Here is a 24,160-nt window from a genome sequence, read left to right as displayed (position 1 = left end):
ATCTGACCTGCTTTTCTCTGCAGCAGGATCTGCCATGGACTAGGTGAGGGCACACCTTAGGCAAAGTATAAAAGAATAAATTCCCTTTGTGATTCTCTGCTCAGCGTCCTTGTGTCCCTGCTCAGGTGACAAACAACTGACTGAGGTGGCAAAGTCGGTTTTCCCCTGGCCCATTCCAGCAACACAGACATGAGTGTGCCTGAGAGCCTTTCACAGGATCACAGAAGGGGGGAGTTTTGAAGATGCCTCACTTCTACAAAGTCGACTTCAGAGCAACATGGCCACAGATGTTTTTTACTCAGTCTGCAGTGACTGGACAAAGGGGAAGAGTTTGACACAAAAAGAAGGCAGATGCACAAAAGAAGTTGTTTGAATTTAGGGTGATGGAAAAGATGGTCCTGAGAAATTGTATCTGCTCCAAACCTGAAAAGAGATTGGGCAGGTCTTGAGCAGCTTGATCAACTTGCATTTATCCATGATCATAGCAGGAGGGCTGGACTAGATGACCTTTACATTTCACTTCCAACCCCAACTATTCTCTTCAAACCTCTCTGTATTTCTATCCATTGTTGAGGGAACATCTGCCGCTCCCCTACCCCAGGCTTTCTCTGCTCCACAGAAAACAGTCCCAGCTCCCTCAGCCTTTCCTCATACAAGAGATCCTGCAGTGCCATTATCGTCTTCATGGCCCCTCGGTGGCCTCTCTCCAACAGATCCAACTGCCTCCTGTAGGGGCAATCCAGATGTGACCCGAGTACCTGAGTGTGGCCTCAGCAGTGCCGAAGAGAGGAGAGGCATCACCTCCCTCAGGTGCTGGCAGCCTTTGGCCTGAGGCAGGCGCGGACGGCAGTGACCTTCTGTGCTCCGAGGGCCAATTTCTGGGCGCGCTGGCCACGAAGCGCTCGGGCCCGTGTGGCAGAAGGCGCTCCCGAAGCGCCATCAGAGCAGCGCCGCTCTGTGCGCGGGCCCGGCCGCGGCCGGCGCTGCCCGTGCCCGGCGGGGCCGCGGGCCCGGGCCCGGGGCGGGAGTGTCGGGGCGGGCAGAGGCGGCGGCGCTGCCCCGGCGAGGCGGGGCCGGGCGGGAGCGGCCCGAGCGCGGCCCCGCTCGGCTCCTGTGCGGCTGCCGCGGAGCCGGGGCCGGGCACGATGGCGGCAGGGCCGGGGCCGTGGCTGCTGGCCTTGGCCTTGGCCGTGTGGCCCGCAGGTGAGAGCCGGGCGGGGAGGGCAGCGAGCCCGGCCGGGGGAAGGAGGGACAGCGACAGGGACGGGCAGGAGCACGAAGAGGGACGGGGACAAGGGCGGAGACGGGGAAAGGACAGGAGCAGAGGTAGGGTCGGGAAGGCGGGCAAAGGCCGGGGCAGACACAGCGCCAGGGGCTGTGGGCCGGGGCTGGCGGCTGTGGCTGTGCCGGGCCGGGGACACCGGGACCCCGGGACACCGCCCTCGGTCCGCGGTCACGCCCTGCCCGATTGCTGCGCTCTTCTCACGCAGGGCTCCGGGCACAGCCGAGGCTGCAGGAGGCCGGCGGAGGGCTGCGAGCGGCCGGGGACTCCGTCACCCTGTCCTGCCACGGGTCCGGATTCCCCTTTGGTTATTATGATGTTTGGTGGTACCGTCAGGCTCCCGGAGGCAGCCTGGAGTGGGTGTCCTTTATCAGCACTTCTTCCTCTGTCAAGCAAAGTGCACGAGCGATGGAGGGTCGAGCCTTGGTGTCCAGAGACAATTCCCGGTCCAAGTCATGGTTGGCCCTGCGGGCCCTGGGCCCCCAGGACTCTGCCCGGTACTTCTGTGGCGCTCCACACGGAGACAGGAAATCCAGCTGTGCTTTAACACAAACCTGCTGGGGCCTGGAGCAGGGTCTGTGAGATTTGGAGATGGACAGTTCTGGGGTAGCTCAGGGCTGTTCCCAAGGAATCCAGGCCATCACTGTGCACTGCGGCAGGTTCTGGCCATCTTTCAGAGCTCCTTTCACCACAACGGCATATGGCCTCTCCGAAATCCCAAGCACAGTGGTTTATTCTGTCGAGGTGGTTCCAAGGGCTTCTCTCACTCTCCAGCCTGGTCACTCTTCCTGGCTCCAGCTGCTCTCTGCCTTCTCTTGATTTCCTTCTAATTGGGGCACTTGAAGTTCCTCAGCATTGAGAACCCCTTTGCCAGCTTCATTAACCCTTGTTGGAACCATCTCCTTGCACCACTGAGAAAAAAGCAGTGATGCAGTGGGCCTGATTTTCATTCAGGTGCATTTCGAGGTGATGAGATCCAAGCAAGAAGCTCTGCAGTGTGGTGGCCAGCAGGGAACACTGGGACCCTCCATTACACTTACAGCCTCCTGTATTTACGTGGCCTGGTATCTGCAGCATCCTGGTGAGCCCCTGCAGTAGCTGCTGCAGTGCCAGGGCTGTGGAGGCTCCTGCAGCCACACAGCCCCTTTTGCCCATAGGAGCTTTTCCTGCCAGGCTGACCACAGCTCTGGGACTCTGACCCTCTGCAGGCTGGAGCTGGGGGACAGTGCACTCAATTACTGCACCCTGGAGGGACCACAGCGAGAGACACTTGGGGTGTGCCTGAAATACATCAGCTTCCTCCCCTCCTGCGTGTTCATGTGGGTCCCAGCCCATGCAAGGGGAGAGTCAGTGAGGGGGCTGTGCCTGGGGTCAGAGAATTGGGGTCCCATTGGTCCTGGGTGCTCTTTGGGAAGAAGAGTGGAAGGCAGGAGGGAGAGAAAAAAGGACTTTTCCATTTAAAGGGAGCTGCAATGACTGTCTAGTCCAATTGCTGAATGTCTTTCAGGGCTGAAGAGAAGTTACAGCATGTTTCAAATAACATTGTCCAAACACTTCTTAAACACTGACATGCTTGGGGCATGGACCGTCTCCCTAGGATGCCTGTGTTGATGTTTCACTGCTCTCTTGTGAAGAAATGCTTGCTAATATACAGCCTAAAATTACTCTGATACAGCACTTGGCCACTGTCACACGACCTATCACTGTGTTCCAAGGAGAACATCCCTCTCCACTTCTCCTCCTAAAGAGGTTGAGAGAAGGATGAGGCCCTTGGCCTCCTTTTTTCCAGACTAGACAAATGTGGCTGTGCACCCAACTGCTTGTTTTCACAGCCTCAAGCCCCCATTCTCTGTGGGCTTCTCTACCCTCTTCATTTCCAGTTTTCTACCCCTGTCCTAACAATCTGCACCACAAGGTATCAGGTCCAAGTACCAGGGAAAGAGGGAGGAGGGTAAGGATGCAGACAGTGGATGAATAGTTTGGAGTGGGGCAATGCTCCCCAGCAGGGTGGTTGCAGTCAGGACAATGACACTGTCAGGGCTCAGAGCTGTCCCCTCCTGTGGTGCTAGGAAGAGCCCTGGGTTCCTGCTGAGGAGGAGGACACAGGGCAGGGAGTGTCCTGGCTCTGCTGAGCTGCCTGGGCCCCTGCACACTCCTGGGTTGTCTGTGCTGATGGGCAGGGGTGCGGGAGGGCTTTGACAGGAAGAGGCAGCAGCAGCAGGCTCATCACTGGGGAGCGAGTAGGGTGCTGGGCCAGAGTGCAGGGAGCAGGGTGAGGAGCACTTTGGCTTCAGGGTGCCCTGGCCAAGCTGAGCTGAGATAAGGGTGCTGAGTGTCCCATGTGGGAGCAGCAGCTCAGCAGAGGCAAGGCCAATGGGCCAGGAGGACAAACTGACAGCCTCCCCAGTAATCTCCTAAGTCCCAGCACCAGGCACTGAAACTTCCTGAGAGAAAGGCCAGGGCTGGGCAGCTCAGAGATACATCGCCTTTTGCCCACCACAGCATTTCCTGCCAAAGTCTTTTCTTGCACAATGCAGAATGAAAAAAACACACAGGAGAGAACCAACAGCTTCAAGCTCTGCTCCTGCTGCCCCACCTCTCCCCATCAGTGCTGTCACAGACAGAGGGAGGGACCAGCAGGGGTCACTGGGCCTGAGTGCAGTGACAGAGGCACAGGCAGGGCAGGTGTGGGCAGAGCTGCTGTGCAGGCACAGAGAAGGTGGAGAGAGGCCAGGCAGAGCGCGGCTGGCCATGTGGAGTGCCCTGTGCGTGGGCTTCTTGCCCATTGTAGGTAAGTGAGGGCAAGGGCTGCTGGCCCCAGGAGCTGAGCGTGGCCCTGTGCTCTGCACGGCTCCAGGAGCGGTGCTGAGCGCTTGCAGCCGCACCTGTGCCCGGCTCCAGCTGCCCAGCCGTGCCTGTGCAGCACGGCCAGAGCAGCCCTGCTCCTCCTGTGCCTGGGAGCTCGGCACCTCCGTCCAAGCTGCCTCCTCTGCAGCCTGGGCACACGCAGGGCACCTCCCTGCTGCCCTCAGCTCTTGGGGCCCAGCGCTTTGCCCTGGCACTGGGCACTGCTCCTGGGCCACTGCGGCCCCTGTGGCACAGACCAGCTGCAGGAGGGCAGCACAGGCACCAAGGCCCATTGCCCGGGACAGCCTCTGTCTTCCCTGGCCTCATCCAGAGCAGGTTCAGGGACAGGAGATTGGGTCCTTCACCATGTTGTCTAGGCAAGGACAAAGGGATTTGTCAACCCATGGTGCAAATCCTTCCTGCTGCTTTGGGGAAAATTGGACAAAGCTTCCTGTCTGACAGGGAAAAGGAGGGAGGGAACTGTGGAGTCTCCTTCCTTGTGAGCGTTGATAGCTGCTACCAGCTCTGCCCATGTGTGTCAGCTGCCTTCAAAGAGGAGCATTTTGTCCTCCCACTGGTGCAGTGCCCTTTCAAAGCCCCACCAGCGTTGCCCTGACCTTTGCTTAATCTTGGAGTGATCATGATTTGTTCTTGCTCTCTGCAGCAGTCTCACTCACTGGTGCAACCACTGTGGAGCAGCCCAGGGAAATGACCGTGCGAGAGGGAAATTCAATCACCATCCAGTGCATCATGAGGGAAGATGATATGAGAAACTTTTTTATGTACTGGTACCGTCAGGGGCCACGGGGTGCCCTGGAATTTATTTCCAGGGATGGTTACACCTATGGAGAAGGCTTCCGAGATCGGTTTAGAGGATCATTGTATGCATCTGAGAACAGATTCACACTGCAGATCCTGGCAGCAAAGCAAGGGGATGCAGCAACATATTACTGTGGAAGAGTCACTGTGGAGCAGCTCTGCAGCACAGTCAACCTAAAACCAGAAGATGGGGAAGACAGATCTCTCAGCATTTCATTATAGCAGCTGCTCCCCAGGTCTTGTGTCAGGCAGTGGCAGGTGCAGGAAACATCTCTCTGGCTTGGTGGCATTAAAAATCAGTGGAGGGAGGGGTGGTAGAAAGGTTCCATTTATGGTGCAGGAGGATCTATTCTGGCAACTGCACAGGCTGTTTGGGGAAGTGCAGGTTTAGTGCCCATTGCCTGGCCTCCTGTCCAGCACGGCCTCGTTTCTCCTCTGTGCCTTGGCTGCAGAGCCATGGGATGATGGAGATGTGTTGCTGTAGCTTCCAGAGTGCTGTGTGAATGGGGCCAGGCCTTTTAGGAAAGACAGATCAGCACAGATGACTGTTCGGTGGCTTTTATAGAGCAGTTGATCAGTAAGACAGAGCTGAGAAAGGGGCGATGAGTTGACTTTGGTTGTCCTGCAGGTTCTCAGCAAGCTGCTGGCTTAGTGCCTCTACTCCTAATTTAGACAGGGGGAAAATTATGCAACTGAGGCTTGCAGGTTGAGGTAAGGACAGGGAAATGTCACAGGAGTGCCAGCATGGACAAATACGTGGACTTGGAGAATTTTTTTCTGAATCAAACCAGAGTAGGAAAATGAGGAAAAACAAGACCCATGGAAAAATCTCTCATCTATCCAATCCTTGCACAGGAATGGAAAATGCAACTCTCAGGTAACTACACATTTTCTCTGCCACTTCTTCCTTCTCCTGCCCTTCTCCTTCTTCAGATTGTAGAGTCCACCCCAGAGGAGATATTTCTCCAGGAATTTTTTGACTTTGGCTCTCTGCATTGGCTGCAGCTCTTCAGAAACTCGTGCAGTAGTTCACATTGCAGTCCTTCAGGAAGAGGCTGCTGCAGGGTGGGTACTGCAGGTTGTCACAGAAAAGCTGCTATGACATGGGCTACTTCTTCCATGAGACCACAGTGCCTGTCAGGAGCTGGCTCCAACATGGGCCCTGCATGAAGTCTCAGAGCTGCTCTCAGGACATATCCAGCTGCTTGTGGGTGGGGAAGTCTGTGGGCTGTAGGATCAATATCTGCTCCACCATCACTTGACACCACCTGCACTGCCATGGTCCTAAATATGCACAACAGGGTTATCTGCTGGCCCTCCTTCCTCAGGGACACTCAGCATGGCTTTGGGAATTGGGAATCTTGCTTAGCCCTGTTGACAGTGTTCTACAGTGAGACGAAGGGTCTTGGTGGATGAGAAGAAGGTGGATGTTGTGTGTTCTTTTTTCAGTTGTGCTCTCAGCATTGACTTCCCTGGGAACCTTCTGGACAAAGTCCTGTGTTGTGGACTAGAAAACAGCTCAGTTTCATGTTTTTTTCAGGAGTAAATATTGTGTGCTCCATCGTCTTCCCCTGGACTCTGGGAAATGGAATTCCTGAAGGCTGGTCTGGCTGCTGAAGCCTGAGGTGAATAAAGCAATCAGGATCTCAGCCCTGTCCCATGTCCTGAGTCACCTGGTCCCCAACCTGTTCAGCAGTGGGCCCATGTTTCCCCCAGCCTCGTTTGTCCCTTCAGCCTCCTGGCATGTTGACCTGACTCCTTGCTCACTGGGGAGGAATCCTCTTCAGCTCAGCACTGCTGAGACTGGGGACTACTGTGTCCCCTCCTGGGCCCCCAGGCCTGGGAAGGACATGGACAGAGGGAAACAAATGCAGTGAAGGACCATGAAAACAAGGAAGTGAACAGCTGACATATAAGAAGAACCTGGGAGATCTGGGTGCATTTAGTGCAGACAGGAAATTGCTGGCAGGGAAATTTGTCACATGAACCCCTTGCAGTCCTCCAGCGATGGCCTCTGGTTTCTGCAAGTGAGAAAGAAAAAGCTTCTAGTCATCATTTCTCCATTGAATTTCCTCCAATCTACTCTGCCCAGCATTGCTGCCTACATCAACAAGCTGTGGCCAGCAATAGACTTGTCAAGCTCCAGGAAGCAGCCACTAGGCCAGTCAAATGAGAATGCTTGGTCTGCCCCTTCTTTCCAAGGCCATGTGTTCAGCTAAATTATAAAAAAGTAACTTTTCTTGGTAATTTGGCTCTAAGCATCCTCCCATGGCAAGGAACTTGGAGACATTACAAAGGAAGTTTCCTCCTGTGCCTGAGGCAAATATCTCCTGCAGGGATGTGAATGGACCTGTAACTCAGTATTTTTCACATGATCACAGAAAGGGTGAAATTGAAAAAGGCTTCTTTTAAACAAAGAAGGCTTAAAAATGATGGGAAAAGACTTTTTAATACGGGCTGTATTGTGTGATTGGATGAGGGGTAACAGTTTTACATAAAAAGATGACAGATTCAGACAAGATACATGGAAGGTGGTTGGTTGTTTTTGTTTTTTTTTATTACAGTGATGAAATAGATTGCCCCAAGAAATTGTATCAGCTCCAAACCTGAAAGCATTTAAGATCAGATTCAGTGTGACTTAAGCAATCTATTTGTCTTGGTTTAAAGACAGGTGCCCACCAAGGAAGGTAGGAACCTCCCTTGGAATGAAGAATATGACCCCCTTTGCTCTAAATTATTATAACTTTGAAATTATGGGGCTTTCTGGCAAAGATATGGGAGAAGGAGTAACAGTACATTACCAGTATGTGTATGTCTAAGAACTGAAACAAACACCAGCAGCAGCAGCAGCAAACAGCCCCAGACACGCAGTCCCGGCCGTCTCCGGGCCGCAGGCGCTTTCCCCTTTGGTGCAGTTCCGGTCACAGCCAGCAGGGGGCGCTGGTGGCTCCCGGCCGGGCAGGGCGGGTGCGCTGATTGCCCCGAGCCTGCAGGGGGCGCTGTGGCGCGGGCTCGGCTTTGTCTCTGCGTGTGGGTAATGGCGGGTGGGCCGGCAGGAGAGATGGAGAAGGGGCGTCCTTTAAAAATCCCCCAGGATCAGCTGGTCACGGTGCCCCTCTGGGTAGTGAAATGGGTTGTAGCAGGAACCTTGAAACAGTCACTGATGGCAGAGGTGAACACCCCCACGGTGGCAGAAGTAGCAAAAGCTCCAGCGCTGCACCAGGAGCAGGGGTCGGTGAATCTCCAGTATCAGGTTGAAGTGTTGCAACAATCCCTGAAGCAGCAGCAGAAAACAGCAGGGCTGGGAAACGGCAGCCAGGCTCCCGCAAACAGCCTGGAGACAATCCCTCCAGAGGGGGTCAGGGAGAGGGTCAGAGTTCGGGGTTTCCCCTGAGGCCCCCAAACTTATGGAGCATCCCTCATAGTGAGATCGGTTACAAAAGCGCGACCAGTTCAACGACTGCTCTTACAAGCAAAGGCTCAGCCACCGTAGGAGGAGCAGTCAAGGACAGAACTCCAGGGTGGTGGTGAATTTTCCCCACAGCAGGAGCCCGGCACCAAGACTAAGATCACCTCTCCTCCAATCCCTGGAGCCAGTGCCAGTGCTGAGCCCAGCTCCCCGACTTCACCCCCAGCCAAAATCTTGCAGTATCTCTGCACTTCCCAAGAGAAAGCCCCCCAGTTAAGAAAGTATCCAACTGTACCCTTCCCCCTCCTCCCCTTCCCAGTAACATCTTTTGTCTTTAAAAGTATGGTCGTTATGATCTCTTAGGCAACAAAAGGGAGAAGAATTATGTGAGAGAAAGGAGAGAAAAAAGAAAAATCTTAACTTCCAACACCTCTTTAAGTTGAAACCTTCCCTGATTATTGCAGGAGGGTTACACTAAATGACCTTTCGACTTCACTTCTAAGTTGAACTATTCTGTGATTCTAAACCTCTCCATTTTTCTACATCGATGAGCCATATGATGGCCCATATCAGCTGCAGAGATGTGAATGTGCTTGAGAATCTTTAATGGGATCACAGAAGGGGTTGTAATAAACGTCAATCACTTGTTTTAGTAATTTATGAAAGTTTAATAAAAATAAAATGGTTATAAAAAAATAGTAATACAAATATAATAATAAAGGGTAAACAATTTAGAGTTAGGACAATTAATAAGACAATAACAGCAAAGAGTTACAGCCCGGGCTGGGTCCCCCTTCCTAGACAAAAGTCAGCCAGGAGAAGGACAACATTAAAAGAGAATTTACCCCTTAAGAGGAGTGACCTCATGATTATGCATGTTTTATTTAAAACAAGACGTTTTGCCTGGTACTTGTCAAAAACTTTCTATTAATCCCCCAGGCGCCTTTGAGTCTAAGTCAGGCTTGAAGAGGTTGTTTCTGTTGATTAGGAAGCCATAAATCCCTCTCCTCTGGAAAATTTAGGGGTTTCTGTAATTGCTATCTCTGTGCAAAGAATTTCTTGGTTATCTTCTCTTTTTCTTGAGCTAAAAAAAGAATATCTCATACACATAGTTCTTATTTCTGATTACTAAAAATTAATGTTAATTACAAAACTACATTTACTATATTATTCAAATGTTAATACAGCATAAATTTTCAACCTAGCATAATACATATAGTAAATATCTGCATAGAGCCATATAATATGCATTTTTCACAGGGTCAATATTAAAGATGCCTCACTTGTACAAAGAGGGCTTCAAAGAAAGGTGATGACAGACTTTTTAACACAGCCTGAAGCAAAAGGGCCAAAGGGTAACAGTTTGACACAAAAAGAAGTTGTAAAAACCTTATATGGAAGAAATTGTTTATCATGAAGTGTTTACAGCTTTTTTTCTTTGTCATGCTGTTGGAAAACATACCAAGGTTAGATTTTTTCATTTTATAACTTTAGTCAAGTTTGTTTGCCATTGCCCAGGTGGAAGAGAACTGAAGTTTCTTTTCAGGGCATTGTTGCACCAGGTGAGGCCTGATGAACTTAAGATGTCAACAGACTGGGAGCAGCACAGAAGATACACAAAAGGTAATGACCATCAAAGGCCATCAGTGACCATTAATGAACCATGAACTCCAAACATCACCCCTGGCATGGTCACGACACCTGCTGTGGGAAAGGGGAGATAAGAATGAGGACCTAATTAGCATCGGAGACCAAGATAAATTCATATCCATTAGGAAACCAAATACCAAGAACTGCATTTGGGACCAATGAACACTGAACCAATGAATTTCCATGGGCTTTGAGTGCATAAATATCTGAAAAATCTGGTAAAATTCATGTGTCATGGGATTTTCTCTCTGCACACTCAGGCTATTTGTGGATGAAATGAGTTCAGTTGCACATGGTGGCCAGAACAGCATCCTGGCCGGAATAAAGCAATGCCTTCATTGTCTAACACTAAAAATGTTTCTGGAGGGTTTCTGTTTTTTCTATAGTTTTGGTGACAATGCCCATGTTACCAATGGGAAATAGCAGCACTGCTGTAAAACCAGTGGCTAAAAATGAGACGCACACCCCTGTCCTTGAGAAAAACAACAGTGGAAACAGGGTGAAATCATGCTATTTGCTTTTTGTGTCTTCGAACTGCATCTGAGGATTAAGGAAGTGCTCCACAATGACAGGCTACTATTAATCAATATGAATAAGGTAAGATAAAATTGAAATTAAAATCCAACTTCTGTCAAATATAAGAAAGGCAAACAGAATCAATTAAAGCACCATTAACTGAACCAAAAAAATTTCTGAACAATTCTTAAACATGGACAGGTTTTTTCTTTGGCATGCAAATAGGCTTTGAAGAGAGAAATTGTTGAAGGTGTAGAAAGGCTTGTTAAATATAGAATGAAAATAACTTAAAAATTAATAAGCCTGAGAGAGTCTCCCTAGAAAACCTTAAAGTATTTCACCCTAACTCTCTTTAGTATTTAAAAAAACTCCAGTAATCAGATCCTCTGTGTGAGGGACTTCTACCAGTATTATTCCTTTCCAAAGTGTCAGAGCAATATTTTAGTGAGATTAACACTAACTGTCTACTCTGCCAAAAAAAGAAAGGATGATAATGTTATTCTTAGTGTAGAGAATCCTCTGGAACAGTGTTGGATGTTCAGAAGTAGAGCAGGGCAGAGGGACAGGAAAGCAAAAGGGAGCTCCTCAAAGACATGAAAGAGGAGACACCACCTGGCACTGAAAAAACCCACAAATGTTTTTGTAGAACCATCTAGCACAGTGAGAGCTACGTACCACAGTGACTGAAAACAACTGAACCACCACACACAAACTGTCTCCCTCCCATCTCTTGAAGGGGGAAACATGGTGGCCCTGCCTTGTCTATTTTTCCTCAGACAACTCTGTGCACATACACCAATTTGATTCCCAGAATTACTCATACACCAGAAATCCCCTCCTACTTTTCCAAGACCAATTTCTTCAACATTCAGCCTGAGATCTTGACTCTTGCAAACAGGTCATTTTAGACATTTGATGTGCTAGCTCCAGTTGAAGAAGGGGGCAGGAACCTTCTGTATTTAGGTATTTCCATTTAAGTTCATCATTATGTTCTTCTCTTTGTCTCAGAGCACACAGGAGGATTTTGGTAACAACTAAGATCCTTTTAATTTCAGATCCAACAACGGCCAGAAGCAGATGCATGAAGAACAAGACCTGGACACCAGAAATGGCACTTCCTACAAAAATTCTGTCCACTACAGATATCAGAAGAGGGACTGATTCATCTGTGGTTGCTTTGTGTTTACCCTTTATGAATTTATTCACGAACATATTTTTCATCATTTTGGCGTTCTGACACAATGCTTGACTTACTGCTTTGTCAAGAGGAACCCTTCTTGAGGTTCAAGGAGCTAATCTCTGAAAAGGAGCAGCTCTCCTAGAGCACTCCTCTGTCCAGGACCAAAACCCATGGGATTCCTCCCAGAAGATCCCTGAAGAGCCCAGATTCTGCTCTCCTGAAGCCCAGGGCTCCACTCCTGTTTTTGCATTGCTCTCTTCTCCCTGAGTCCTGAGCTCAAACAGTGCATGGTCACTGCAGCCAAGGCTGCCCCAACCACCTCACATCCATCAATTCTTCCTCACTGGCAAGAAGGAGGTCCAGCTCTCCAGCCACCTGTGTCAGCAAGTTTGCATCAGCACACTCCAGTAAACTCCTGAGTGTGTGTGCTCAGCTGTGCTGTCCTGCCATCAGACACTTGAGACACTTCAAGCAGCCCATGAGGACCAGAGCCCAGGGATGTCCCTTTTGTCCCAAGAAGGCCTCGCCTCTTTCTTCCCATTTCTCCCATGTTTTCTTCCCATATTTGTGTCTTGGGGATGGCTTAAATTCCCTATCCATTTATGGTTTTGTTTTTGTTCTGTGTCTGGAACGGTCATTGCCTCCCCTGGCTCCAGGGGTATCATGATAAGTGAGGGGAAGAGGGGATCCCACGAGGGTTGGCGGCCAGGGGCTGCTGCTTCCTTCTGGTGGGTGTACTTAACTCAGGAGCCCTGCTGCAGGGGGGTCTGACTGGAGATCCTGTTGCCCTGCAGTTTGTGTCAGTTTTTCTTTTCCTTCTGCACTGTTAGTAGGGCTTTGCAGTGTCATTCTCTGCTCCTTTGTCACTTGGCAGCCCAGGGGCAGTGTGTGCTGTGCCAGGAGCTGGGGGAGCCAGGAGCACACTGGGCCACTCTCACTGCGTGGCAGCCTGACCCTAGAATCAGCTGTCCAACAGACCCATCCTCTACCCAGCCCCACTGTGTTCTGCCACTGCTTCAGGGATTTTTGCAACACTTTAACTCAACAGACCTTGTTTGCCCAGACCCCTAGGGTTCCAGCCAAAGCTTCAGAGTTTCTCCTACACTTTGTTGCCACCCTAGATGTGCTCACATCTGCCTTTACAGCCTGCTGTTTCAAGGTTCCTGCTACAGCCCATTTCACTACCCAGAGGGGCACTGGGACTGGCTGCCCTGTGGATTTTTAAAGGACGCCCCTTCTCCATCTCTCCTGCCGGCCCACCCGCCATTACCCACACGCAGAGACAAAGCCGAGCCCGCGCCACAGCGCCCCCTGCAGGCTCGGGGCAATCAGCGCACCCGCCCTGCCCGGCCGGGAGCCACCAGCGCCCCCTGCTGGCTGTGACCGGAACTGCACCAAAGGGGAAAGCGCCTGCGGCCCGGAGACGGCCGGGACTGCGTGTCTGGGGCTGTTTGCTGCTGCTGCTGGTGTTTGTTTCAGTTCTTAGACATACACATACTATTGAAGAACTGTTATTCCTTTTCCCATATCTTTGCCTGAAAGCCCCATAGTTTCAAAGTTATAATAATGTGGAGGGATGGGGGTCATATTCTCCATCCCAAGGGAGGTTCCTTCCTTCCTTGGCAGACATTCATCTTTCAAACTAGGTCAGCCACCACCACTTGTATGAGGCAGCACAGACAGCAGCCAGAGCAGCAATAATCTCAGAAAGAGTACATTTATTTTTGTGGCCTTGCTAACCTAGGGGAATCCCTCAGCAACAGCCAGGCACAGGCAAAGAGAGACACTGGTATCTAAACTGGGTCCATGCTAGAGGATCCCTGTATGAAGTTCACCCTGGACTATTGTTGCTGGGAACAGTTAAAGATCGGGGACTAAAGAACGGGGTCTGACCCAATGTGGGTATATCACACGTTCTTCCCTTTATTCCTTGAGATGGCAGGTTAAATACAGACAGAATAGTTTACAAGAACAGGTGCATTCTGATAGTCAGTAAACATACAAAAGTATGTAAGCTATTGCAGTTTAAGGTAGCCACCGTGTCTTCCCAGTAACTGTTCCATGCTAGTAGCACCCCTACCTTAACACATTCCCAGTAACAGATAACCTTATCTGGTACTACATATGCTGAACGTACTAGGCCTACTAGGCCCTGGCCTGAGGCCTGGTCTGAGGCCCAGCTGTGGATAGCTCTGCCTTATGATCTAAGTTATCCTGTTCCTGCTACAGATTATCAAGGGTACTTCTCAGCTGGAAGGTCACTTGAGAAATTTACAATCCTCCTGGGTCTTCTGCTTTTAATCCATTCCTCCCAGTCCCCCAGGAGCCACCCTGCTATGTTCTTTGACTCCCATGACAGTATCATGAGTATGCACAAGGAAGAGAATAGGTGGAATAGAGTGCCTTGGAAGAAATGCTTTCAAAAACACAGGAAGTATTGATTATTTCCCTGCTTTGTATCCAGCTAAACTCCCTCAGACTTTTCAGAGTTGTCATGTAATCCCCAAGTCCTCACTTACAACTCCACCTTTCCGATATTATTTATGATCCTTCTTTGAAAGCCACACAGTGTTTCTTCATGTGGTACGTTGGGTCTCAAACCACTGAAGAAGTCATGTGACTGCCTGTATAATCCAAAATTCTGTGTAGTGGAACAGAGACAGTTTTTGATATGAAATAGATCACTGTGTTTTTGGCTGGAGTACCACGATAATATAAACAGCATAGAGACCTGTACAAAAACAAAGGAGGGAAAAAAGGTGAGGTATTTTGGGAAAGAAAGGAGATGGTTGACTATAATGATTAAGAAGAGAAATAGAACATTCTTTCTATATTGTCTTTTACCATGGAAAGATAAAAGAGCTCATGGAGGTTCTAAAAGGTGGAAGAATGGGAGTAGTGAAAATTGTGTACTCAATCAAGCTAACGGAAATCATTAAACTATTCAATTAACATTTTTCATTTGCCAGTTCTGGAAGTAAATGTACCTTTGGATCCTGTCATGGACTTGCACCCATGGAGAATTAGGACTTTTATCTGGCATTTTATCGACTGTTTTTACAACACTTTTGAACACCATGAGGAAAGAGTGAGTTTTTGGAATAAGTCTTTGCAGTGTGTGGACAAATAAGCTTATATTTGGACCAGGGACGACTCTCACAGTTCTACCAAGTAAGTGACATTTCTTTATTTCTAAAATATTCTTTAAAATTAAGGTGGGGTGAGAAAATGAGTTTAATGGTTTGGGTTCACTGAAAGATTTTTCAGCTGCAGTAATGCCTTGAGTGCACTCGCTCTCCAGCCAGGTTTCAAGCCAAATCCTCAGCTTGGACCTGCTCAGGAAGGTTTCCCAGCAACAACTGGGCTCACTCTGCATAGCACCATTATCCCATGATCCCCAAACACCAGCGGGGCACTACTTAGCATGGGATAATGGATTCCCAGTTTGGGCAGCACTCTGGCTCCAATTTCCTGTCAAGTGTCCAGTTCCCCGGTGGACTTCCACTGACTGACCTGGGGCAGGAATGCAGAGCTCAGTGAAGAGCTCACAGTGGTGAGGAGTTTGGAGACAGATCTGTAACTGCCTGGTTGGAAAAGTTCTGGTTTGACACTGGCACCACACTCACAGTGTCCCCAGGTAAGTAATTCCACTGCCCTGAGGACAGAGGAGGAAGGAGGTTAAACAGCCTTGGGCTTAAATTCTCACAAGTGCCTCATATCCAAGAGTACCTGGAATGAAAGACAATTGTCTCCCAAGTCCTGTGGGTTCTGAAAAGACCAATGTGGTGAGCAGGGATTATAAGAAGCCTTAGTTATATCTATCTTTATTTGGAATTCCATGATGTACGATGAAGATGAATGTCACTCCAAGCTTTTCTATGGGAATGTGAATGTTGGAGTGGCAAAGTGATTTGTGATGTTGATCTGTGTTATCGTAAAGATTCAGGTGGATCCCTCAGGAATTGCTGCTGTGCTTTCAGAGGTTTGCAGATCTTTAAAGTACTGCAGAAACACCCCATATTATTTTACTCCTGCTCTCCTTCCACAAAGACATGGGCAGCCCTGCATGCTGCCTAATATCTGTCCATATCTGTAGCATAAGTTGCATGTGAATAAATGTGTATTTAGGAACAATCTTGTGCACTTCCAATTCCAAAGAGGTAAAGGAATACAAAGATATCTTTCTGGAGAAAGACCCTTCTTTCCATGCTCTTCAGTGTTTTTCTTTTTCTAAAGACAGGATATTTTCAGAGCTTCACAGAGACTTTAGGATTCTATTGGACAGTAAAAGATGTTGAGCTTTAAGTATCAAAGTCCCTCTGAATCTGCTGAAATACTGAATAAGTGGAAGGCAAAATTTCCAAGATGTGTGAAACCTCCCCCTTTTGGTTTTGAATTCCTTTGGGAGCTGCTAATATGCGTTTTAAGGTGTTTAGAGCACAAATACTCCATTATCTGAATCTTTTGCAAATTCCCCAAATCAAAATGACATAAAATACCAATCATTAGTTTCAGTTTGGGATACTCCAGGCATATTTTGTTGAGGGTTCACTTAAGGAAAAAGAAAATTTTTCTTTTGGTTCAGGTTGGATTATTCTAGATTAAACATCCTTTGAGAATGGTAAAGCAAGAATGTTTTAAAATATAGGGCTCCTCCTGTGACTTAATGATAATAAGTGAAGGAGAAGTACAACTTTCTGTCCAAATAAATTGTTAAAACATAAACCACAAATCCCTTCCAGAACCAAGCAGTGGCAGGAATTCATAGCTCTATTGTCAAGTAATGCAAACTAGTGGGACTCAGGTGAGGCTTCTGGGGTCAGATAAAAGAAATCCTCTGCTCTCTGAACTACAGTTGCACTGTGTACATGATCTCTTGCTGATGATGTAGCCCAGAGTGTTATTGCAGAGAAGCAGCTTGTTTGTATTGTGTCTGTTGGGAAAGCCTGGAGAGGAGCCCACATGAAAAGCCTTTCAAGGTCTTCTCAGAGAACACGGAATGCACAGGACTGACAGGCTCTGGCCAACCATGGTACAACACCTGGGAAGGAAATGTTGGATTTCTCTTGGGTGTCTGGTTGCTGTAGGTGTGGACAAGTGTGTGGTTCTGCCTGTTTGATCAGGAGAGGCAACCCATGAAGTTCTGGCTGAGCACCCTTTGGCTTTCACCTCAGATCCTCACAGTGGTGGCATAGGGCTGATGGGGAAAGGGTTAAAATCAGAGCCCCTTGATCAAATTTCCATCAGTACTCTGGGATGAACAAAATGTTAGACCTGAGGGATCTCTTGACCTGACTGCAAGGCAGACACCATGCAAAATGAAAACTCTAATGCACCTCTCTTTACCCAAGAGACCCCTCGGGATTATTGTGGATGTGTCTGACAGCCTTTCATAAGCTGAGCCCTTTCTGGCAAGGAAGGCTGCTGGATGATTCCGTTCAGTTCCATGTTTTTACTTGAAATCAAATTGTTAACTTGAGTTAAGTCCTGACATGGTTTTTTCAGATCACCCTTGACTTTCCATTTAGGGCCAAACTTAGAGGTAAAGGTATGTCTTTAAAAAAGAAATTGTGGTGCCACAATCATATGTTGGCTGCCAAATTCTTTTGACACTGATACGTTTCTTGTAAGACAGCAGGATGTGAGTTTAAGCAATCTTCTTTTGTTACTTGTACCTCTATTGACAAAGAATAATGACATAAAAGACAGTGGTTGATGATGTTACAAATTAGTCACAGCTGGAGTATATGTGAAATTTTGGTCATTTGGGCAAGCCTGCAGTAAAATCAATCCTGTCCAACCCGTGCTTTTCTTTACAGACATTCGAAACACTTCTGTCCCTCAAGTCATTGTGATGAAATCCAAGAAATTCGAAGAAGGTGGCAGCATGGGGAAAGCAGCTTGTTTGGCAAGGAACTTCCTTACAAAGGACATCAGCTTGGAGATGCCCTCTAAGGAGGTCGTATATAAACAGAGCACGTCCATTTTGACATCAGAGGGGTTGTACAATGCAATCAAAGTGGTCAATGTGACAAAAGACACAGAGGTGACCTGCACGGCCAAATTTGAAAACAGCACAATAACAACACAGCCAGGTAGGGTTTGGTGTCACAGCTGTCACCTGTGTCTGGAGACAGTGGCCTGTGGGGCTTTGTGTTCTCCTCCTGACACCATTGCCCTGGGCAGGCAGCAGGAATGAGAGAGACATTTGGTATTTCAGCAGAGAGAGCTGAAAGATGTTTCAAAGCATCTGAAAGAAATGGGTTCCACTATTTAATATTTTTGGGAGACCTTATTTTGCAAAGAAGAGGGAAGACATGATCTATATGTTGAAAATGTGAATTTCCTTATGACCAAATATGTTATCCTGTAGCAGCAAAGCTGCTGCAGCAACAGCTGGAACAGCCTTTCCAAAAGCTAGAAAATGTTAAAGATCAGGTGTGTTGTGAGGCTGTTTTAACTAAATAAATGGTTATATCTTGTGGGTCAGTTTTTGTAGTGCGGAAGGTCATTCAGATGAAAACAAAAACAGTGCAGGAATTCTTCCATTTCCTGCAACTGCATGGAGAAATTGTGTCCTCAGATTAATGATGGAATTAATGACTCATCATCTGGGCCCCAACATCCCTCAAGGTCCTACAGGAAATGCCACATGAACGTTTCTTTAATCCTGTAGAAAACATGGATATAGCTTAAAATGCCTTTTCTTTTTCACACTACAGAAGAGGAGGCTGAAGAACCAGGAACATGGGCAAGTGAGAGGGTTTGCAACAGCACAGAGCCCTCAGCACAAGGTGAGTCACACAAACAGGTTGGCAAGTTACATTGCTCTTTGGGGCATAAAGGCAAGGAAATGTATTTTCTCCAGGGGAGAACACAACATATTCAGCACACACAAGCTGCTCTTCCAAGGTAGCTCCTGCAGTTACACACAAGCCCAGGAAGCAAAAAGCACTGGAGACAGACCCTGGGCTCCCCTGCTGTTGCCATGTTCTCTACTGTCTGTTCCTTTGCTGCTCTTCCTTTCCCTTAACCTGTCACCTGTGGTTTTTCCCACTTTCTGCCAAGGTCACAACATCAAAACCCAGACCATGATCTCTCCCCTCTTTTCTGGTCACTGAGCAGATGCTGAAGGGCACAGAGTGAACATGCTGTCCATGGCTGTGTTGGGTTTGCGAGTCCTGCTGGCAAAGACCATTGCCTTCAACACCCTCATGAGTATCAAGTTGTTTCTTTCCTGAGGTAAGGGAGCACACAGCTATCAAACAGTGGTTCATGGGCTGAATTTCATTAAATGTAGTTTAAACCTCCCTTTGCTCTGTCAGACATGGGGAATGAAGGCAAGAGGAACCCGAAGAAGAGCAGCAAAGAACGTGAACCTGCAGCACAAGGGGCTTGAACAAGCAGGGCAGAGCTGCTGACAGAAACCAGCCAGGACACAAGGCAGCCCCTTCTCCTGAAGACATTGATCACTCATCACTCCTGCCTGGCCAGTTGATTGACACTGGAGAGTTTTAAGTGCTTTTGCTGTTTCCTCTCCTCTGAGAACTGAGGAGAGTGCATTTATCCTCATGCTCCTGCTAAGCAGATCTCCTCACTCGTCTGGTATTTGCACACAAGTGTCCAGTCTGCTTCAACAGCTTTGGAAACTCCAATGTTCACTCTACATACTTGGCCTTTTAAAAGCACCTTACCCTGGCATGTTGTGTTCCTGCCTGTGCAACTGGAGCATTACTGCAGAGGGAATTCAAGGCCAGTAGTTGCCATTTGTAACTTTGGGTTAGATTTAAAAACAAAAAGTGTATATTGAAGATGAGAAGAGCTGTGTAGGATCTGAAGTGATTCAATTCATCCAGATAATGTTCATCTCTTTAAGAAGCCTGTAATTCTTCTGCCAGATATCTCTTATGTGCATTTTAGGTTTCGGCAGTAATGATGAAAATAAAGTTGTACTTGGCCAAAATGCTGTGGGCTTTCTATGCTTTTTCTACTGAAGCTGGAATGGACGTTTCTGGGAATACACAAGACAGAGAGTCAAACAGACTTGATTAGCATATCTGGTTTGATAACCAAGATGCCATGGCAGGAATAAACAGAACTGTGAAAATTACAGGAGATGGGATTACACCTGCTTACGGGAAGAGAGAAGATTCAATCAACTTCTGCAAGCAAAGAGTTGTTGTAAAATGCATGAGTTTTCTGTGTGATTTTTAACCTGATTATTGTAGTAGAAATGATTAACCTGTCTGAAATAGTATATAAGCTTTTGGAAAACCTGAGTAAAATCGAATTCTGATCACCGAATCAGTCTTCCCGTCTCTCATCAATCGCCAATAATTGGTGCCCCGTGTGAGGAGAAGAACCGGCGGTCTGCTGGCAATTGGCGACGCCCCTGGAACTGATCGTGGCGGTGAAAGAACCGTGTTTGGGCCTACAATCATCTGTACGCCGGACGTGACAGGTGAGCCAGGGGAACTCAAGGTATGGGACAGGTCTTGTCCGACGGAAGAGACGTTAAGAAAACCATCCAGCGCTTGCTGAGCAAGCATGGATCCCCCATTCTTAAGCAGGACCTTAAGTCGCTCCTACGATGGGTGTCACGCATGTTCCCCGATACCACCCCTTCCTCTGTTCTTACTCTCCGCTACTGGGACAAGGTCGGCGTAAAGCTCTACGACCTGGCTACGCTGCCTGGCCACGAGCCAGAGCTGCGCCTGCTTCCTGCATGGAGGGCGGTCATGGAAGCGGTTAAAAAAGAGGGGGGGAGCGAGGCAGCCTGCGAGGCTACCGCGGAGACGGCCCCGGAGGCCGTGCCAGACCGAAACCTGCCCAGGTCCCGCTCCCCGTCCCCCGTCCGCACCCCCTCCCCGACGAACGCCAAAGATAAAGCCCAGCCGCCAGCTGCACCCCCACCGGGATCCCAGCAGCGACCACAGAGCTGCCGAACACTGATCGCTTATGGGGACTCTGACTTTAACAGTGACAGAAAGCCATTCGACCCCGGCCCCGAAAATGATCCGGACTGACTCGCTTCAAATATGCATAACAATTGGTTACAGATAAAAAAGAAAGCCCTTAAAGACAGAGACCTTGCCTTTATTTCGCTAATCAATGCCTCTTCAAGTTTCACCAAATGGCCAGCTTTTACAGCAAATCATCTCACAGCATGGGACAGCAACGAGTGCAGACACAAGTCCCACAGCAGACGCAGTAACCAGGAGCAACCTTCAGCTTCCAGCCGGCCCAGCCCCCATCCACCAGACCATCTCGACCTACGTCCAGCAACCCCAGGGAGCGCCGGATTGGACATTTCAACCCGTGATACAGTAACGTTGACCAATTCCTCAGTGTTTTGTCTCCCCACAGGAATTTACGGACCTTTGCTACCAGGTCACCATGCTTTGCTTTTAGGTAGATCTTCTACCTCAGTAACAGGATTATTTGTTTTGCCAGGAGTTATTGATTCTGACACGGTTGGGGAAATAAAAATCATGGCTTGGACCCCACAGCCCCCCTGCGTGGTCCCAGCAGGGACCAAAATAGCCCAGATTGTACCTTTTCCAGCAGCCCCCTTATCCACACCCCCGATAGCTAATCAGAGGGGAGGCGGGTTTGGTTCAACGGGGGTACCACAAATTTTTTGGACCCAGCGCATAACTCCTGAACGTCCTACGTGCAAGTGTAAGGTGTCTCTGAGAGGTAAAGAGTTAATTTTAACCGGATTGATTGACACGGGCGCGGATATCAGTCTTATCTCCCAAAATCAATGGCCTAATGATTGGCCATTAATGCCTGTCCCCCAGGTCCTCTCAGGGGTGGGTGGAAACAGTCAAAGCTATCAAAGCCAACACCTGGTACAGATCACAGGGCCTGAAGGCAGGGTAGCAACTGTCAGGCCTTATGTGTTGTCTGCGCCGCTGATTTTATGGGGGAGAGATGTTTTGTCTCAATGGGGAATTTTCATGCAGTCAAATTTTGTATAAGGGTCATTGGGGCGCGCGAGACCCCCAAACTGACTTGGAAATCCTCTGATCCAGTTTGGGTAGACCAATGGCCCATGTCATTAGAAAAACTGCGCATTTTACAAGAACTTGTAAAGGTACAGCTGGAAAAGGGACACATAGTCCCATCTAATAGCCCTTGGAATTCACCGGTGTTTGTAATCAAAAAGCGGTCTGGGGGGTGGAGGCTATTGCATGACTTGAGGAAAATAAACGAGGTAATTGAGGGAATGGGGCCCCTACAGCCAGGCCTCCCTTCCCCTTCTATGATTCCTAGAAATTGGCATTTAACAGTAATTGATTTAAAGGATTGTTTTTTTGACATTCCTCTGCATCGAGATGATGCACCCAAATTTAGCTTTTCTGTGCCGAGCATTAATATGCAGGCACCTCTAAATCGATATCATTGGTTATCACTTCCCCAAAGAATGCGAAATAGCCCAATTTTGTGTCAGTGGTACGTGGCAAAAACCCTGAGCCCGATACGGGAACAAATGCCTGATGTTCTCTTTTATCATTATATGGATGACATTCTTATTTCTGCAGAAACCGTGGGTCATATGGAGGAAGCAGTGCAGGCTGTCTGCCAAGCTGTTACCTCAGCAGGCCTCACCATTGCTTCTGAAAAGGTTCAAAAGACATCTCCCTGGAAATATTTGGGCTGGCAAATAAGCATGCATTCTATTTCTGCACAACCCTTGCAAATCTCAACTGAAATCAAAACTTTACATGATGCACAGAAGTTGCTAGGAACAATAAATTGGGTCCGTCCCTTGCTTGGGATTTCAAATGCAGATTTAGAGCCATTGTTTGCCCTCCTGGGAGGAGAGCCTAACCTCTTATCACCCAGACACTTAAACAAAGAAGCACAAATTGCGCTTCAAAAAGTAGCTGATGCTATCTCTCAAAGGCAATCAGCTAGGTGGGCTCCAGAGTTGCCTTTGTGGCTAATTATTCTGAATCCTAATAAACAGCCTTATGCATTAATATTTCAGTGGGACTCAGAAAAACCAGATCCTCTTCTAATTATCGAATGGGTCTTTTTGCCTAACAATATGCCCAAGACTATTTCCATGCAAGATGAACTTATGGCCATGTTGATTGTCAAGGCTCGGCAAAGACTGACCTCTTTGGCTGGGAAAGATTTTGATATTATCTATCTACCTCTCACAATGTTTTATTTGAATTGGTTGCTACAGATGTCTGAAAAATTGCAAATTGCTTTAACAAATTACCCAGGGCAGATATCTATCCATCCGCCTAAACACAAATTATTAAGTTCGTCTTTTAATTTAATCCCCAAGCCAAAGAGAAGTGAGACTCCCTTGCAAGCTATGACAATATTCACAGATGGGTCTGGGAAAACCCGTAAATCAGTGATTGTATGGAGGGACCCTGAAACTGGAACTTGGCAATCTGATATTGCTGTGGTTGAAGGGTCTCCACAAATAGTGGAATTAGCTGCTGTTGTCAGAGTGTTTCAGAAATTCAGCACACCTTTTAATCTGATTACTGACTCCGCATATGTTTCAGGTATTGTACAGAGAGCAGAGAATTCTGTTTTGAAAAATGTTAAAAATGACATTCTTTTTTACTGGTTAAAACTGCTGGTCTCTCTGTTAGACCAGAGGACGGCTCCTTACTTTGTGATGCATATCAGGTCCCATTCCAATCTACCGGGTTTTCTCACTGAAGGTAATGCCCAAGCAGACCTGTTAACTTTATCAGTGCAGCATGTTTTGCCTAACAAAATAGAGCAAGCTAAACTGAGTCACTCCTTTTTTCACCAAAATGCTGGGGCTTTGGTAAGACTTTTTAAATTAACTCCAGCACAAGCCTCTAATATCATTTCTATATGCCCTGACTGTCAGCGTTGCACACTTCCTAATGTGAACACAGGGGTCAACCCAAGAGGTCTACAGAGCCTACAAATTTGGCAGACAGATGTGACACACATTCCTGAATTCGGCCGCTTGAAATTCGTGCATGCTTCTATTGATACCTTTTCAGGTGCTCTGTTTGCCTCAGCTCACACGGGAGAGACAGGGAAAGACGCCTGCCGTCATTTCGCTGCTGCCTTTGCCACCTTAGGAATTCCGCAACAGATTAAGACAGATAATGGACCCGCATATATTTCCCGTAGAGTTGCAAACTTCTTCTCATTATGGGGTATCACCCACAAAAGGGGCATAGCTCACTCACCCACAGGACAATCAATTATAGAACGAGCCCATTGCTCTCTCAAACGTCTTCTGTTACAACAAAAAGGGGGAGCCGAGGATACTCCTGCGGAAAGATTGTGCAAAGCCTTGTATGTCTTTAATTTCTTGAATTGTTCAATGACAGACTTAAATCCCCCTATGACTAGGCATTTTACATCATCCACATCGCTTTCCTGCAAAGAGAAACCACCAGTACTAATCCGTGACCCAGAATCTGGTAAAATCCTTGGCCCT

At 48.0% G+C, this 24,160-nt stretch overlaps 2 protein-coding genes across 2 annotated transcripts in view; both read left to right on the top strand.

Moving 5' to 3' along the window:
- Positions 1-24,160, top strand: part of LOC134553834 (M1-specific T cell receptor alpha chain-like) — a 225,863-nt gene that overhangs the window by 85,496 nt on the left and 116,207 nt on the right. The window lies entirely within an intron of this gene.
- On the top strand, positions 776-19,648 carry LOC134553902 (immunoglobulin gamma-1 heavy chain-like). Its single transcript, XM_063404036.1, has 8 exons — positions 776-1,203; positions 1,491-1,790; positions 12,137-12,143; positions 14,819-14,874; positions 17,523-17,798; positions 18,426-18,497; positions 18,829-18,945; positions 19,029-19,648. The coding sequence occupies exons 1-7, from the start codon at positions 1,146-1,148 to the stop codon at positions 18,942-18,944; spliced, it is 885 nt and encodes a 294-aa protein (XP_063260106.1). The 5' UTR covers positions 776-1,145; the 3' UTR covers position 18,945; positions 19,029-19,648.

Source organism: Prinia subflava, chromosome 8 (assembly GCF_021018805.1).
Source record: "Prinia subflava isolate CZ2003 ecotype Zambia chromosome 8, Cam_Psub_1.2, whole genome shotgun sequence".
In the NCBI taxonomy this organism is placed as follows: Eukaryota; Metazoa; Chordata; class Aves; order Passeriformes; family Cisticolidae; genus Prinia; species Prinia subflava.
The sequence above is the reverse complement of the archived record's forward strand: the minus strand, read 5'-3'. Positions and strand labels throughout refer to the sequence as shown.

Excerpts from the sequence above, each read along its gene's own strand:
- LOC134553902 (XM_063404036.1), top strand. The coding sequence starts at position 1,146 with ATGGCGGCAGGGCCGGGGCCGTGGCTGCTGGCCTTGGCCTTGGCCGTG. Across the intron at positions 1,204-1,490 it reads CTTGGCCGTGTGGCCCGCAG|GGCTCCGGGCACAGCCGAGG; the intron begins GTGAGAGCCGGG and ends CTTCTCACGCAG. Across the intron at positions 14,875-17,522 it reads GACTCTCACAGTTCTACCAA|ACATTCGAAACACTTCTGTC; the intron begins GTAAGTGACATT and ends TTTTCTTTACAG.